A 16,988-nucleotide genomic window follows, 5' to 3' on the forward strand; every position below is an offset into this window, starting at 1 on the left:
ATACATGCACAAACTTAATCTAGTCTCCATTCCAGCTCTCTTCCAGCTGACATGCAACACTCCTACCCGAGGAGCTTTTGACAGTGATGGCTAGAGGGAGAGAGAATCAATTTTCTTTAAGGTTGTCCCCTGGTAGGTTTGCCATGCCCCAGTGTGTGGCCCCACTCCCAGGGGTATGCAGTCAGCACACAGTGGACTAGGGTTATTAAAACAAAAAAGGAGGAGGATGGGGGTAGATCTGAGAGGAATTAGAAGAGTTGGGAGTGAATCCTAGCTGAATACTTTGTTGGCATATATGAAATTTTTGATGAGTTAATAAAAATGTCTGTTCCTTCAATTTTATCCTAACTATATATGGAATGCCCACTTTTTCTCGATGTTGAAGACTTACGTCCTCAACAGACTTTTTTTCTCTCTCTTTCTTTCTTTCTTTCTTTCTTTTTCCTTTTTTTTTTTTTTTTTTTTTTTTGGAGACAGGGTTTCTCTGTGTAGCCTTGGAGCCTATCCTGGCACTCACTCTGTAGACCAGGCTGGCCTTGAACTCACAGAGATGCACCTGCCTCTGCCTCCTGAGTGCTAGGATTAAAGGCGTGCTACACCAACGCCTGGCTCCTCAACAGACTTTTTAAATAGTATGTTTCTGATTTTTTAACAAGTGGCCGCCAAAGTCTGTGGCCCCTTTTATCTCTGGGGATATGGGGGTGTAGGATCATGACTCTCCAGGTGTGGTCTCCCCTAGGTATGGTCTCTAGGCCACAGAGTCAGCCTCTTGTTAGCCCATTTTGAGAATGGAAACTCCTAGAGTAGCCTGGGATCCCAGGACTCACAGTCCAGAAATCCCTGTTTAAAATGTTCCACTGTTGATAACAAAATGAAGTTTGAAAGTTACTCCCTTAGAAAATCAAACATGCCATTTGTGATTGTAAATTGGTCCCATCACCAGTCAATGAGAGACTGTGTTCATGTCCAAAATGGATGGCAGACAGTATTAGTATCAATAACCTCTGAGTGTATTACTGATTGCCTCTTCTGTGGCATTATGATTCTTTCCAACTTTGTCACTTTGTATTTGTTACTCTGTTCTTCAGTTAGTGGATCTGGCTCTTCTTGTAAGACAGGATATGGTATCCAAGGCAGGGGACCCCTTCAGCCATGCCATTTCTGCAACCTTCATTCAGTATCACAACTCTGCTGAGGTGAGTATCAGAAAGTCTGAGGAGAACACAGCTGTGTATTTGTTCCATGTTTACATTAGTTCTTGTTTGGAAAATATTGTATAGAATACATAGCCTTTACTCAGAGAATCTTAATACAGTGACCATTTCCGCAAATGATGATGGAGCATTTACTGTGCCAAGCCCTGATGATCCACTTGATATGATAACTCTTTTTACCCTTGGACCCCATTTTTTTAAAGAATACCATTTTTCTTTAAAGAATAAATTAAATTAAATAATTAAATTTAATAAATTAAAAAATGAATTCTTTTTAAAAGAATACTTGTCTTTCCTAGCCCTTCAGTGACAGTTGGTTGCAGATCCTGTCTTACTTTGAGACATGTGAAGTGAATAACTAGTCTGTATAGTTACATGATAGTAGAGAAAGCTATTTGTAGCTCAAATGATAAGAGTTGGGGTTTGGCTATAGAACAGTGGTACAATTATTGCTTAGCATGCAAGAAATCTAGAGACCCCAAGTGAGCTGGGGCAGGCAGGTATTATTATCATGTAACAATTCCTAACAGTTACTCATAACCTCTCATATCATTCACTGATTTATCTCAACAATAATTTATCTTCAGTTTGAATATTGGCACCTCTTTTCTGATCAGGTTTGTGCTGCTAGGGCCTTTTCTATAGGGACTGGGAAGTCTCTGCATGTGTAACCTTTTGTACCACTTTCAGTTTCTAAAATATTCTCTAGTAGAGCAATGTGCCTGAAAGCCAGAGAAGAAACAGAACATGTTGAATACATTTGTCAATATTTGAGTTTCTTAATAACAAAAGCAGCAGTATCATATCATTCATACTAATAACCCTAGAGAGGAAAGAAGACAGATTAGGTTCACATCTGCATGTGTACTTATGAAGTGAGTTTAGATCAAGTTGGCTGGAATGTATAACCTGAACACAGCAAAGCCCACTTAATAGCACACGTCTACTTCCTGTTACTATCCATGGATGAAGATGGTAACACAAATCACTTCTAAGATACAAATGTGATTTGCTTTATGCCAAGGACGTTTTTTGAATGTCTGAAAAAAAAACTATAAATCTCTTTCTGGGTACACATTTTTAGTGTAATGTTGAGCTGCTCATAGACCCCTGAAGCCATTCTATTAGTCTGTTCTATTACTCACCATGGACCCCAAGTTGTGTATACTTAGTTACAATGCTTAGGACCTGTACTTGTGATATCTGCTGATATAGCATCTTAGAAACAAGCCAGAAGTCAACTCAACTTCTTTTCGTAGCCCTTGGAGAATCAGATTGGCTTGAAATCCAAGTAGGGATTGAAATGTTTATGCCCATTAAAAAGGTCATACATCATTATCAGTCACCATGCTTTAAAACTTCCTAAAGCTTACTTAGTTGATTAAACACTCTTTATTTTCTTTATGTTTTAAACCCCAATTATGATGTCAAAGAGCGCCCTTTGCAATGTCTTTGATGCTTTATAAGAATGTGTATAGTGTGCTTTCCATTAACATCAGACAAATTTGTTGTAACATTTCTAATTGAGGAAATTTACTGTGAACATAACAACCTAGTTTTCCCTCACCATTCAAGTGATTGCTTGCAAGTCTCTGAAAACACCCCAACATCCCCATCCCTCTGTCTTGGTTCTCCAGGGTGGCCGAGCCACCCTGGGCAACTACTCAACAACCACAGGCGCTTTTCCCAGCTAAAAAGCAGTTGAAAAAAATGTCCTATGTGTACTGGGTTTCTGAGCAATCTGGGGAGTGGGAGCATGGAGTCTCAGAGAGCATCCTGACAGACTGTCAGTGTCAGCCTCAAGCTTTTTCCTGGCCTGACATCCACCCACCCTCCCCTGTGACTGGTAGTCAAAGTAGACATTCATAGAGACTGTCTCCCTTCCTGTCCTTTATTATCTGATAAAACACAGAGATAATTCCATGCTAAGGCAGAATTCTCACTCATCAGCATTGCAAATCAGCAGCCAACATGAAGGATTGTGCCAAATATGGACCAGAGGTGCATCTGGAGAATGACAGTAGCAGGGTTAAGGGAGATTGAATGATTTGTAAAAACAAACAAGCAAATCCATGAACAAGCACAGAAGCCAAGCCTAGTATATTATACTGACTTCCAAATGAGCCACCTAGAGAATTAAAATAAATCGCATGTGTGTGCATGCATGTGGACATCAAAATGTTGAAGGTATGGAAACTGGTAAGAGGAAACTGGTAAGAAAGGACATTCTGGGCCTCAGAGGCAGCAAAAGAACAATTGTGCAAGGGATGGAAGTAGGTAATTAAAAACTCATTAAAGAGAATTAACAAGAGGTTCCACTTTTAAAACAGTTTTAAAGCCTGGGATTGTATATTGTTACAGACTACTGAGAATTATCAAAGAATTATCAGGATCTCAGCTGAAGGTTGATAAATTCAAAGAGATGTCTTTAGGAGATCCTGGTATCAGTGCCAATGCATTGTAATCAGTCACCAGATTGATTGGGTTCATCTTATCTGAGGGGACATCATCCTTAAACACTAAACGCAGCAGGAAGCGAGCTGGTTCCTGATGCTAGACCAGCAGATGTAATAGCAGTGGAAATAGTTACATTTTCTTTTTTCAGCATATGGTTTACACATGTGTGAGTATGATCCCTTGGAGCTACACAGATATTCTGAAATATTTTTTTAAAAACTCTAAAATCTAAAACAAAACTGATCCTAAGCATTTTGGGCAAAGTATACTCAACCAATATTAGCTTTACTGTTTCTTGTTTGGTGGTGTCTCCAGACAGTCTGATCAAGGAAATACTGTTGAGAACAGTACCAGAACTTCAGCAAGGGCCCTGCAAAATCCATCATTTATTTTACTATATTATAGAGAATGGTTGATCTATGGAATGCGTGGTTAGTGTGACTAATAGAATGAGGAAAGGCTGGATAAGACTATATAGGAAAATGACTTAGAGAGCTTTCCTGTAAATTTCTTAGAAGCCAGTATTAGTATATGACAAGAAAAGGTTTTCTTCTGGCATTTAGGCACCACCCTGTTGAGAGCACAGAGGTCCTTGCGTTCACAAATAAGCACTTGGGAAACCAGGAATTCTGAAGACACAATGTTGTCTCTTCAAAAGAAGAGATGCACAACCTGTTTTCTTCTCAGAAGGCCAGAAGTGGTTAATAGCCTAGGTGTTCTCTACCCTATCTGTAGGGCCAGGCCATACCCAGCTGCCCAGGCATTTATCTGTGATTGCAGGAACCTCTGCTTCCTAACACCATCCTATAGGATGTCATTCACCTAGTGAGTGTGTGTGAAGGGAGTTAAGAAGGGGATTTTGTCTGCAATAACTGGCTCAAAGAAGTTAGAGTAATTGAACATGGAAATACAGTTCTTCAAATATTTGAGATAAAATAAATAACAGGCTTATAGTCCAAATAAATAGAGTAGATTTAGGAAGGAGAGAGGACATTGCATATAGGATAGATGGGAAGACTCAGTGATCCTAAAATGAAAATTTTGAACTATGGGGTGGCATACTATGTCTAAAGCCATCTAGCTTGGGGAGAGTTTAGAGATTCCCTTGGAGACTTGTAAAGTTAAAATACAAGCAAAAATCCCATGGTCTCCGACAAAGTTAACAGATTTTTTAGAAGCAGTGAATGTAAAAATTTTTGTCTGATTAATTAGATTAAAAATTATCATGACTAGAACTTTAGGGGAAAGACATCCGTTTCTATGGAACAGATAGGAAAATTTTAAACTATAATTAGTATTAAATGCAAAAGCAGGAAAGATAATGTATTGCTAGGAGGTCTGGTCAGTTCATTTCAAAGCCTTGTGTCTATGCAGGGGGCCTGTTTGAAGTCCTGCCCAGACTCTCCTGAGAACACACCGCCTCCTACACCAACAGCTCCCTCTTCTGGATCACAGCATTCCTCGAGAGCCACATCTGGGTCCTTGGGGAATGGGAGTACAGGACAAGACTCTACTAAAAGCAAACAGAGAAAGAGGAAAAAGGTCAGTGGATTTTGTTGTTGTTTGTTTTTGTGCTTTGGTTTTGGTTTTTCCCTTTCTGTTTTGATAGAGGGGAGAGAAATGATTTTGGGTTTTTGTTTTTGTTTTTAAGAGGTGTGTGTGTGTGTGTGTGTGTGTGTGTGTGTGTGTGTGTGTGTGTGTGTGTGTGTGTGTGTGTGTTTCACAGCTCAAAGCCTAAGAAGCAGCCAGCTTATAGGTGCACACAGTCAATGCCATCTAGTCAGACTTGAAACAACTTTTGTGGAACCTGGGAGAATGGGGCCCATACATAGAGTGGAATTTATAAAGTCTCATGCAATAGCCAGCTTTATTCAAAGCATCAGACACTTTATATCTGAGGGTTAAGAGGAGACACATGAGTGAACTGTACAATCACAGGGCAAGCTGCATGTGGTGGGCAAGCCACACACGGTAAAACATGTTTTCCATCACGGCAAATAAACAAACAACAATGACCAGATGTAGTGAATAATCTGAATTAAACCCCTCCAATCCACTAGGCCTGGGAGGGCACAGAAGCATAATCCAGAGGTAATTTAATATTTTTAAAGAAATGGAGGTCACAAGACTCGTGTCTTGGAGTTTTCTTACAAGCACTCCAAAATCTACTCTCACACCTCCATTCTTGTGTTCCAACAGCAGGCATAAACAAGACACTGATACTTTTCTTTTATAAAAGGAGAAGTTAAGAGAATCCTATAATCTTAATTGACATGCACTTGCCAGTCTATCAATGCAGTTGACATTTTACTATGCCAATATTTATTATATCCATCTGATCATCCCTTTACCTGTCCTGCAGTTCCTCTCTCTCTTCCCCTCCCTCCCCTGGCCTTTCCTGACCTCTCTCTGCCCATTGTTATCACTGGCTTTACTTTAGCCATTCTAATGAATGTTCACTGGTGAGGAATTTTGTAAGAGTTTGGTATGCATCCCAGGTAAAGGTCTGTTGCCGAATACTGCTTTACAATCACTATCTCACAGTTTGTGACATACCTGTTGATGGGCTTAATGGTATCTTTTTAAAGACAGGGTTTAACTTTATAGCCCATACTGGCCTCATAATCCTCCTGCCTCAGCCTCTCGAGTGCTGAAATGACAGGTATGCACCACTACACTTTCCCCTTAATAGTGTGTTTTAAGGAACATAAGTTGAATTTCTGATGAAGTCTAATTTATCCTTTTCCTGCGTCCAGGGCATGATGATAGTCTCTCTTCCTTCTGTAGGCTTTATGGTTTTAGTTTTACACGTAGTTCAGTGTAAGCAAAGTAATTTATACAATATATTGTATAAGCTGAAGCCACATTCATGGTTTCTTTTTTTTAATTATGCATATGTGGGTTTTGTCCCCATGTATGTCTGTGTGTCAAATGCATGCAGTGTCCTCCAGGGCTAGAATAGGGTGATGGGTCCCTAAGAACTGGAACTACAGACCTTTGTGAGGTGCCATGTGGGTACTGAGAATCCAACCTGAGTCCCCTAGAAGAACATCTAGTGCTCTAACTACTAGGCAATCTCTCCATCCCCAACACACTCAGTTTTTATACATGGATTTCTAGTCACTGCAGAACTATAGCAGCTTTGTGACAAGTCAGATGACTGCATATCTAAAGGGAATTTTTGTCAGAGCTTCCAACTGTTTCACTGACTTATCTGTGGGATTTGCAGTATTTGCCTGGCTTGATTATTGTAACTTTACAGTAAAGCATTAATCCAGGTAGGGTTACTTCTCAGTCTTATTATTTCTCCACCTGATTTAACACAGATTAAAGTGCAAGTTGCTAGTGATGGTTTGTTTTTAGTTTCCATTTTTCCCAAAATACCTGTTCTTTTATTCCTGAAAGATATTTCAATATGGAATTCTAGGCTGATAGTTTTGTCTTTCAATATTTAAACTATGTCATTCCACTGTTTTCTGGCATCCATTGTTTTACATTTTAAATCAACATATGTATATCATTGTTTTCACATGCTGCACACTTCTCTGCTTACTTTTCAAAGTGTGTAGAAAGGATTTGTAATTAACTTCATAATTGAATATGTATGAGATAATTCTTCATACATTATGGAAATTCTAGGAATTTTTCACTTGAATATTTAAACACTTCTTTCTTTATCTTATTGAAAATATTAAGTTTGGGGTATTTCACAGTTAAGGTTTTCCACTCTATATCTGATTTCTCCTAAATCAGAAATTATTTGTACCAGAATTAATAATTTTCCATTCTGAGATCATTAATTATTTCTCTCCATATATCCATACACAATTTTCTATAGACAGCCACTTGTGTATATTGTCATTTTCCCACTGAAAACTGCAGTTATGGTGACATAATTGTACAATTCATTACACAGAAAGAATAATATAGTCTCACAGGGATATGGAACTATATAAATTTTATGACACAATTTGTACAGCAGATTGGCTAAGATTCTTCAATAATATAAAATGTGAAAGTTACATGATCACCAAAAATATAATAATAATAATTAATGATAGTGAAACAACATATTTGTTTAAGCTACATTTAACATTCCCATAATATGTATATATTTCACTATATTGTCTCATGTGATAAAAACATATAGTGTCATTTCAGTAAAAAAAAAAAAAGTGGATAAAATACAAATAAAATAATTAAGCCTCCAACGTATACTCCAAGCTTTGTGTACTAGAAACAAAAAAATGTGATATTTAGTTATCTCTGTGGCTTATTCATTATTTTTACTCCTATTTATTGAATGGGGTAAAATTGGAAAAGTTAAGAACAGATGATATTTAAAATATTTGAATTTTTTGTGGATGAGCATAGTGGCATATGCCATTAATCCCACCACTTGGGAGGCAGAGGTAAAAGGGTCTCTGTGATTTCTAGGCCATCCTGGTCTACAGAGTTCCAAAACAGCTAGGGCTGTTACATAGAGGAACTCTGTCTCAAAAAACAAAAAAAAAAAAAAAAAGTTGAAATTTTAAATTCAGTAAATCCTTTTTATCTTTTCCTTAATTGACTTCCAGTTTCCATATCTGTAATTAAAGATTAACTTTTCCTAGTTATATAGGACTATTATTCTCACAGTGACTATCTTCCTAAACCCCTGAGATGAGAAAATTATGCTGTGTATGTTGTGCTTTGGCCTCAAATCTCAGAGGGTGAGGCCTGAGAGTTTTGCACAGCAGCGGGAAAAGCACTCCTTGTCCACGTGACAGATGACATGATTGGTGCGTGGGTACATGGATGCTAAGTTTTCACAATGGCTCTTTCCTTGGAAAGTTTTCAAACTTAGCATAAGATCTAATCCACCATTGTAAATAGAGAGACAATAAGAAACAGTTGTCTGAGATTCAAGGTCCCTGAAACCCTGAGTTATTCTGAGTAAGAGCAAGACTGAGAAACAATAGGACACTCTTTACCTTGTCCAGACTTTTCCATCTTAGAAGGAGAATCAGAACGGGCATAGACATGGTCGAGATCCAGGGTCAGCCGGTTTCTGGGTAGTAATAATTTTGGTCTACCACAGTTGAGAGTTCAAACTGCTAAGAGATTTTGTGCAGTGGTAACTAACAAAGAACAACAAAGAGGCAAGAGTCAATTCAGGGATGTGGGGGGCTCCGTCTGCTGCTTGAGTATCCAGTGTTTGGCATCAGTCCCCGGATGAAGAAGCATGACATGAAAAAATACACAGAGTATGAATGCAGCCAAGAAGAGGAGGAACTGGCATGTGGACTTTACCAAATCCCCGAAAGAAGGGCAACAACCGTTGTTGAGCATGGACACGTCTGCTAATGCTCTGTGGGCAACAGGACCCTATATTCTATCAAAATATGTTGATTTTACTTTTGAAAACTTAACAATACCTAAAATGTGTAGATAATGAGAATAGAAAAAAATCTAACACTTCTCATGTGTTTGAGATATATACACAATTCTTGGAAACAGAGAACAAATACCTTTAGTGTTAATTTTTCCTAAACAACTTTAAAGATTAGAAAATACTAAAATCACTACTCAGTTAATATTTCTAAATATGGACTATCCCTTTAATTTGAACAGATTCTAAGCACCTTGTTAAGAAACCAGATATGGGTATAAGGTATTTGTTGAAATGAAAATTATTAGGAATATAAACTTTTAAATTACAAATCTCTCTTCCAATGAACTCAGTGGACAAACCAAGAAAATATAGATCTTGTGGGGCCCAGTTAATGAGTACCGCAAGGGAGTCAGGGCAAGTTTGATGAGCAGATGTTTTATTGGGAAAGTACTCACGAGACAGAGTCAGTCTTATACACCCAGGCAGGTTAGGGAATAGAGAGAGCCACATGCAGGCGACTCTCATATTTAAGGTCTTGCTAAGTCGCTCTGACCACACCTCAGTGTGCATGGTCTGCGTCACCTGTGCCAGCCCCCAAGAGGGCGTGGTTAACATTTTCCCTACAATTCCCCTTTTAGTCTAAAAGAGGATTAAAACTTAACAGTGTAAATTATCTATCATTAACAACCATATGGGCAAATTACAAGAAGTTATAATAATCTACTAATGTCACATCTTAACTATAACTATTCAAACTAAACCTTAAAGTCATCTGAAAGAGATGTCCAAACTTGAACACCTCCTTCCAAAACCAACCTTAAACAATAGGAAACTATCCCTAACTAAGTGTCAACAGTAGGGAAAGGGGGCGTAGTATTCTTCATGCTACTTCTATTCAACTGGGATGACGACAGCCTCGTGGGGTCCTGCGGGAAGAAATGTTAGTGTAATGAAAGTCCTGAATGGTTTATATCCAGTCCATGTCTGGTAGGAGATGCTTGATTGAAGGTCCAGGTTGAAGTCCTTATCTTGATTGAAGTTCTTGTGTTGATTGAAGTCAGTACCCGAAGTTCTGGCCAGAGTGTCAGTTGAAACAAAGCAAGTTGGATCCAGTGTACTCGAGGAGGTGTGGCCCATTTTCTTTCCGAAGCGTCCAGAGATTGCTGTCAGGCAGGTCTTCATTGGCTGTGCGGGACTCAAACATAAATGTTAGCAGAGAAATGTTTGCTTGTATATGTATGCATACCGGGAAAGGCAACCATGGGATTATGATAAGAATTATGAAAGGGTGTACACCTTGAGAGAAAAAAGCCAAGAAAGGAAAAACAACAGTCCCTAATCTTTCTCCTATTCTGTATTACATCAATTGGCATCTTGATATAGTACAGAAGTTTATTTTAACAATGTGCTTGGATTTAGAGGAAAGCCCAATCCAACTTTAAAGCCAGCATTAGTTTAATTGAATAGGGACTAAGAAATTAAGAGAGAGAGAGAGAGAGAGAGTTCGCTGAGAGACAGCTGTAAAGTTAACCATATGGCACATTCCTTTTGTTTGGTGGTTATAGCTACCTTCTCTTCTTAAGTATCTACCCATGCAGTGTCCTTTGCCTTCTGGAGATGAGTTTTACTGTGAACATAAAGGCAAAACACTTCCCTTTCCTTTGGGAGGTTTCTATTCAGTTTATGAAATATACCTTGTGTTACCTGTCATTCTTCCTCATTGAGAGGTTTTTCTTTTTCGATTCAAATCTTGATTAACTTTGATGGTATCCAAATTTTTCCTTCTCCTGTGGAAACAAAGGCGAACCCCTTCCCCAACGTAACACATGCCGGGGTTTCCATGCAGAGGTCAGTACATCTTTGAAGTATACTGGCTGATTCAGTTTAGCAGTTTTGTTTTGTTTTGTTTTGTTTTGTTTTCCATAGTCCAGTGTCTTTCTGCAGCTGTTTGTCCTTTCTCATTACCATTAAGAAAGTTTAGTGTTAATAACATATTATGTAAACTATGTTTGGGGGGTTTTGTTACCTCAGCCTGTTTGTGGAGCATTTCTTTCAGTGTTCTATTGGGTCTCTCTACCACTGCTTGTCCTGTAGGATTGTGTGGTATACCAGTTACATGATTTATGTTATAATATTTGAAAAACTGTTCCAATTTAGTAGAGACATATGCTGGAGCATTGTCAGATGTGTAGTAACAGAAACGGCCTTTTCAGAGCTAAGAGCAGTAGCCCATTGGAACCCTGAAAATGTGCCTATAGTATGATGCACATATTTCAAATTTCCAAATTCTGCAAAGTGAAAGACATCCATCTGCCAAACCTCATTTCTCTGAATGTCCTTAGGATTACAGCCTGTTGGCAATGGAGCTTGATTAAAAAAGGAACAGGTAGGACAATTTCTCACTATCTCCTTGGCTTGTTGCCAAATGATGGAGACGTCCTTTTTCAAAGCTTTGCTATTTATGATGTTTCTTATGAAATTCTGAGGCTTCTAGCACACTTCCTATTAATAAACGATCAATCTCATCATTGCCTTGTGCTAGTGGGTTTGGCAGACCCGTATGGGATCTGTGTAATATATATAGGATTAATTCTGTTTCTGATCATTTCCTGTAATTGTATAAACAGTGAAGTTAATTCTGTATTGTTGGTAAAGAATTGTGCAGTCTCAAATGTGTAAGATGACTCTCTCTGCATATTGAGACTCAGTAACTATATTAAGAGGCTCTATAAAATCCATAAGTAGCATCAGAATTGCATATAATTCTGCCTTCTGTACAGATGTATATGAACTTTGAACCACTTTACTTACCTCTCCTGATTTATAACCTGCCTTACCTGATTTGTTGGCATCAGTGTAGAAGGTAAGAACTCCAGAAATAGGAGTTTGTCTTACAATACGTGGAAGGATCCAGACTTTCTTTTTTATGAATTTAATTCTGTCAGTTTTGGAATAGTTGTTGTTAATTGTTCCCAAAAAGTCAGTAAGTGCTATCTGCCAGTATTCATTATCTTTCCATAAGGAGGAAATGTCCTCATTAGTTAAAGGTACTATAATTTCTGCTGGATCTTTTCCAGTCAGTTGACAAAGTCTTAATTTGTCCTTTAGAATCAAATCAGAAATCTTTTCTATATATGTCTTTAGCTTTTTATTCTGTTTATGTGGCAGAAATATCCACTCCAATATAATGTCTTCTCTCTGCATCAGAATCCCAGAAGGGTATTCTCTGGGTGGTAATGTGACCAGAATACAGTCTAGATTAGGGTCTCCTTGATCTACATGTGCATCCAGTGTTCTGCTTTCCACCCATTGCAATTCTTTTTCCACTTCATGGGATAATATTCGTGGACTGTTTAAGTCCTTGTCACCTTTAAGTGCCATTTTTAAAAGCTTTAAGTCATGTCCTTCCACACCAATAATTGTCTGCAGTTGAAAAATTTCCCCTAGCAGCTTCTGAAGACTATTAAGAGTTTGATAACGATCCCTTCTCATTTGTACCTTTTGAGGTCTGAATCTTTGCAAAACACCTATACACATAAAATAAAAGTAAGTAAATCTTAGCCGAGCGTTGGTGGCACACACCTTTAATCCAAGGGCTCCGGGGAGGCAGAGGCAGGCAGATCTCTGTGAGTTGGAGGCCAACCTGGTCTACAGAGCCAGTTCCAGATCAACCTCCAAAGCAATACAAAGAAACCCTATCTCAAAAAAACAAAACAAAAAATTAATGAGCACAGGTTATTTCTAATTTATTCTGTCATAGTCCATTCAGGCTACTAGAGTAAAATGCTATAAGTTTTGCAGTTTACCAACAAATTTGCTTCTCACATTCCAAAGGCTAGGGAGTCCAGAGTTAAGGTGCTGGAGAATTCAGTAGTTAGTGAATATCTGCATATAGTTTCATGCACAAAGTCATCTAACCTCACATGGGAATAAGAGTGGGAGCTCTATCCTCATCCTGCATTGCCTCCTAATGCTCTTGGACATGAAGATCTCAATGTAGGCATCTGGGGAGGGCAGGTAGACTCAAACCAGATAATCTGCTACTTCAGGCTTCCTAGGTCCTATTGGATTGCCATTACCCACCAACTTAAGAGGTTTGGGACAAAACCTTCTACAAACAGAATCAAATCTATTGGTGAACTTAACAGAAGTCCCATCTTTGCCTTCAGTTAAGAAATAACTAAATGCAATTTTCAAGGAGAAAACAGTGAATTTAGGCGAGGACCATAGGGAAATTGTACTTAGGAAGGGCTTAGAGCTTCATTTTCTGTGTAGGATACTAACTTTGGTGTCTACTTCTTATTTCCTCTTCTTGAGTTCCTACTGGAAGATTTTCTCTTTAGATTCTAAATTAGCTCAACACTTGCATACATTTCCACAAATGGAGAGGATCCTGCCACCTCTTTGACAGGCATCAAGTATAAAGGCAGGTGTGTGAGTCACAGAGCAAGACAGACGCACTGCAGAGGCTTTGTCCACATCTGGGACCTGATGGTTGCATTTTATTCTTATTTATTCCTTCCAAGGGTGAAATGAAATGGACTGAGAATTGAGAAAGCATGCAAAGAAAATTAGAAAGGGCAGAGAAGGGGGAAGGAAAGAGAAAAGAGGTAAAGAGACACCGAGAGGACAGAAGAGAAGAGGGAGACGGGAAAAGTCCTGCCTGCCCCAGGGGAACAGCAGGAAAAGAGGCTAAGTGGGCGGGGCAGCGGGGAGCTGTCTTTTAAAGGGTCCTTTGCGTGCAGACTAGTACTCATGGAACCCTGGGCTGACCGAGGATACTGCCTGAGTGCATTCTGCCAGGTGACAGGGGCAGGCCAGAATAATGCCTGAATCCTTACAAGTCTTTCTTCAGCTTAGATAATTAGCAGATATTCTTGTTTGGTAGGAATTTTCATTGTTTGGCTCATTTGTAGATAGACTGAAAGTGTATTTTCAAAGTCCAGGGAAGAATGTAATGAAAAGTAAATCTTTCTCTGACCCTTGTCTTCTTGCCAGCCACTGAACTCCCATGAGAGCACTAGTAAGATATTCACTGAATCCTCACAGAGCACTGAGTGATTGAATACTTTGTTGGTTTTTTACATAACGTATCTTAGGAATCACACTATGAGAATCATTCCAGAAGGGTCCATAATGGGTATCATCTTTTCTGCTTTTTTGAATGACCACATCATAATTTATTTGCCTAGTCCTACTGGTAAGCAGTTAGTTGTCAATCCAAATAGCAGTGTATTAACTATTTATGTGTATGTCTATAAATATTATTTTGTACTCTTGAAATGTATCATTAGGAAAATTCCTAAATGTAAAATTGCTGAGTTAGAGAGGCTGTGTTTTTCATTTTGGTGAGATCGTCTCAAACTGTTAGCCATGGAGGTTCTACATAAAGAATTATATTCCGTGTGAGTCAACATGATGTCAGACTTGTGAGAATTATCAGAAAAATTGCAGTAATCATAGGCTGAAGAAAACAAACGACACCAATTGGGTGACTGTGCATGGGTTCTAGCATGTAGACTGAGGAGTTCTTTCTCTTAATTCTGTACAGTAGATGAGCTGACATCTAGTGCCTACTGTGCATTCTGCATCCCATTTTTGATCCTTAAATGATAATCTGGCCCAGTATAGCCTGTCACTATAATTCTAAGTGCCCTATATATTTCAATTCATTTATTTTCACAGCCAGCCTGTGAAGTACTTAGAATTATTACCCTAATGTACAGATGGGGGAAAAAAAGATATCTGAGGCCCAGAGATATTGACAGAACTGGTAACAGATGGGTTCCAATCTGCACCCAAGGTAGCTGGGCCCAAGGCTGAACTTGCAGACATGACTAGGACAGTTCTCTGCCTTTTAATGCACTGACAATTCAGAGAGAATTTTAATTGTTTGAAGTTGTATCACACACATACATATATACACATATATACATGTACATATAGTTTCCTGAGTTTGTATTCACACTCTCATTGCACTAAATCCTTGTTGTCTTTTTGTGATTTCAAACATGCCTTTCATACATGAGGTAAAATATGAAGCTTTTATTTTACTTTATACCAGGACACCTAAAATATTAAGAATCAAATTAAATGGACTTCTATGACAGTCCCCAATATGACAAATATATGACCATTTTACATTTTCTCATTTTAAATTCATGACTCAAGTCATTTCAAAAATAAGCCCAAGAATCTCCCAAGAAACATTTATAATAATAAATGTTTAAACTTTTTTTTGAAAAGAGCTTCCTGTGGGTCTTTCAACGAGCCCCCATGACACTTTTTGCTGGCACACAAGTGGCTGTGCACTCCTACCTGACATGCAGGCTTGGGTGAAATATTGGAAGGCATAAAAACTGCATTTGGTGGGTCTGCTTGGACGGGGTCATGGAAAAGTCATCTTTGATTTGCTAATGGAACTTTCTTTTTAGATGTAGTGTATGGCGGCAGTGGTGTGCATCCTAAGGGGAAAATGGCCCATTTTATAAAGGTTTATTTTCATATTTTATACACTGTAGTTCTGTTGTGTGTTTTTGATTTAGTAACAATTTATGTGTTTTTCTGTCCCAGAGCACTGCGGCCTGTGGTGTTGAGGCTCACAGCGATGCCATCCAGCCCTGCCACATCAGAGAAGCCATTCGACGCTACGGCCACAAGATTGGCCCTCTTTCCCCATTCACAGTACGTAATAACAGAGTTATAAAAAGTTATATTTATAATCTGAAAGAATCTTGATTTTCAAGTGGTCAAATGAAGAAGCGATGGAATTGTTGAAAGCAATTTGTGGTGGCTGTAATTTTGTTGTATAAAAGTAGCATAATTCTCTTGGGAAATAAAAGTTAGTCATTTTTGTCTCTTTTTGGAAGGGCAAATTTTTTTCTACAAAATATTATTTTCTTTCAATTACATATTAAGCTTTTTGCTGGAGCTTATAGTTTCTATTTTTTCAAAGCTTAAGTTTACAAAACTTTTTGTCAAATTATATGTATCCAAATGTTGCTCGAAGCGTTTTGTATTTAGAGTTGGTTGGACTGGCACGGCCACTTCTATCAGATGTCCTTCTCCTAAACATACTTTGAGTTGGAAGAAGAAGAAATGATTTCTGTTCTGGCTTTGAACAGGGCTCAACTGCAGACAGACTTTCACATCTTTAAATAATTTGAAAGCTTATAATCAGGGCTTGTTTTTAAATGGAGAATTCAAGACTTGATATTTCAGCAGCCTTAAGAGTAAGTGTGTTTGTGTGCGAGCTCTACTTGAACATTCATCTTACAGCCCTTGCCTATATCTTTTATTTATGTTAATGGATGTTTCTCCAACTCCCTCTGCTTCCAACAAATAGGGTTTGACCTTCAGAAAGGAGGCTCAATTTGTATAAACAAGGAACAGTAAAACTCATTTTTGTACATTATTTTTGTAGAAACTTTCATATTGACTGTGCCATACAGAATATGCAAGGCAATAACTGATTAATAACCAAATGAATAAATAATAAGTAAGACACAGCATACACTTCTACCTGAATACAACTTACTAGCTTTTAGTCTTGGGATGTTTTCTTCTAAATTATATCATGTCCTTTTTTTCCCCTTGTGCCTAAAGATTTTAATTCTATATTACCAATAGTAACTCAGAATTACATGAACTCTCAATGTGGCAGCAAGATACATTTAGAAATGTCTCTTGAAGTCTTTTTGTAACATTGGCTAGCAGTTTGATATTTAAACCCTGTCTTGTATTTGCTTATTGATTGATTGATTGATTGATTGAATGATCGATGTAGAGGATTAGACTGGGGCCTCACATGCATGCTAAGCCTCACATTCAACCAGTGAACCAGAACATGATTTGAATACTGCTGACTAGAGTCACACTACCAATCTCAGGTCACATAGTGAAAAAGAAAAAAAAAAAATCGAGTATCTTTTTTAAACAGGGAT

At 38.2% G+C, this 16,988-nt stretch overlaps 1 protein-coding gene across 5 annotated transcripts in view; it reads left to right on the forward strand.

The window, feature by feature from the left end:
- Supt3h (SPT3 homolog, SAGA and STAGA complex component) overlaps positions 1-16,988 on the forward strand; it is a 342,495-nt gene that overhangs the window by 259,403 nt on the left and 66,104 nt on the right. For all 5 annotated transcript variants that reach the window (XM_027387432.2, XM_027387433.2, XM_027387434.2 and 2 more), the window contains exons 9-11: positions 1,089-1,196; positions 5,046-5,213; positions 15,619-15,729. In XM_027387432.2, the coding sequence (XP_027243233.1) occupies positions 1,089-1,196; positions 5,046-5,213; positions 15,619-15,729 (387 nt within the window). The remainder of the gene's footprint in view (positions 1-1,088; positions 1,197-5,045; positions 5,214-15,618; positions 15,730-16,988) is intronic.

Source organism: Cricetulus griseus, assembly GCF_003668045.3.
Source record: "Cricetulus griseus strain 17A/GY chromosome 1 unlocalized genomic scaffold, alternate assembly CriGri-PICRH-1.0 chr1_1, whole genome shotgun sequence".
In the NCBI taxonomy this organism is placed as follows: Eukaryota; Metazoa; Chordata; class Mammalia; order Rodentia; family Cricetidae; genus Cricetulus; species Cricetulus griseus.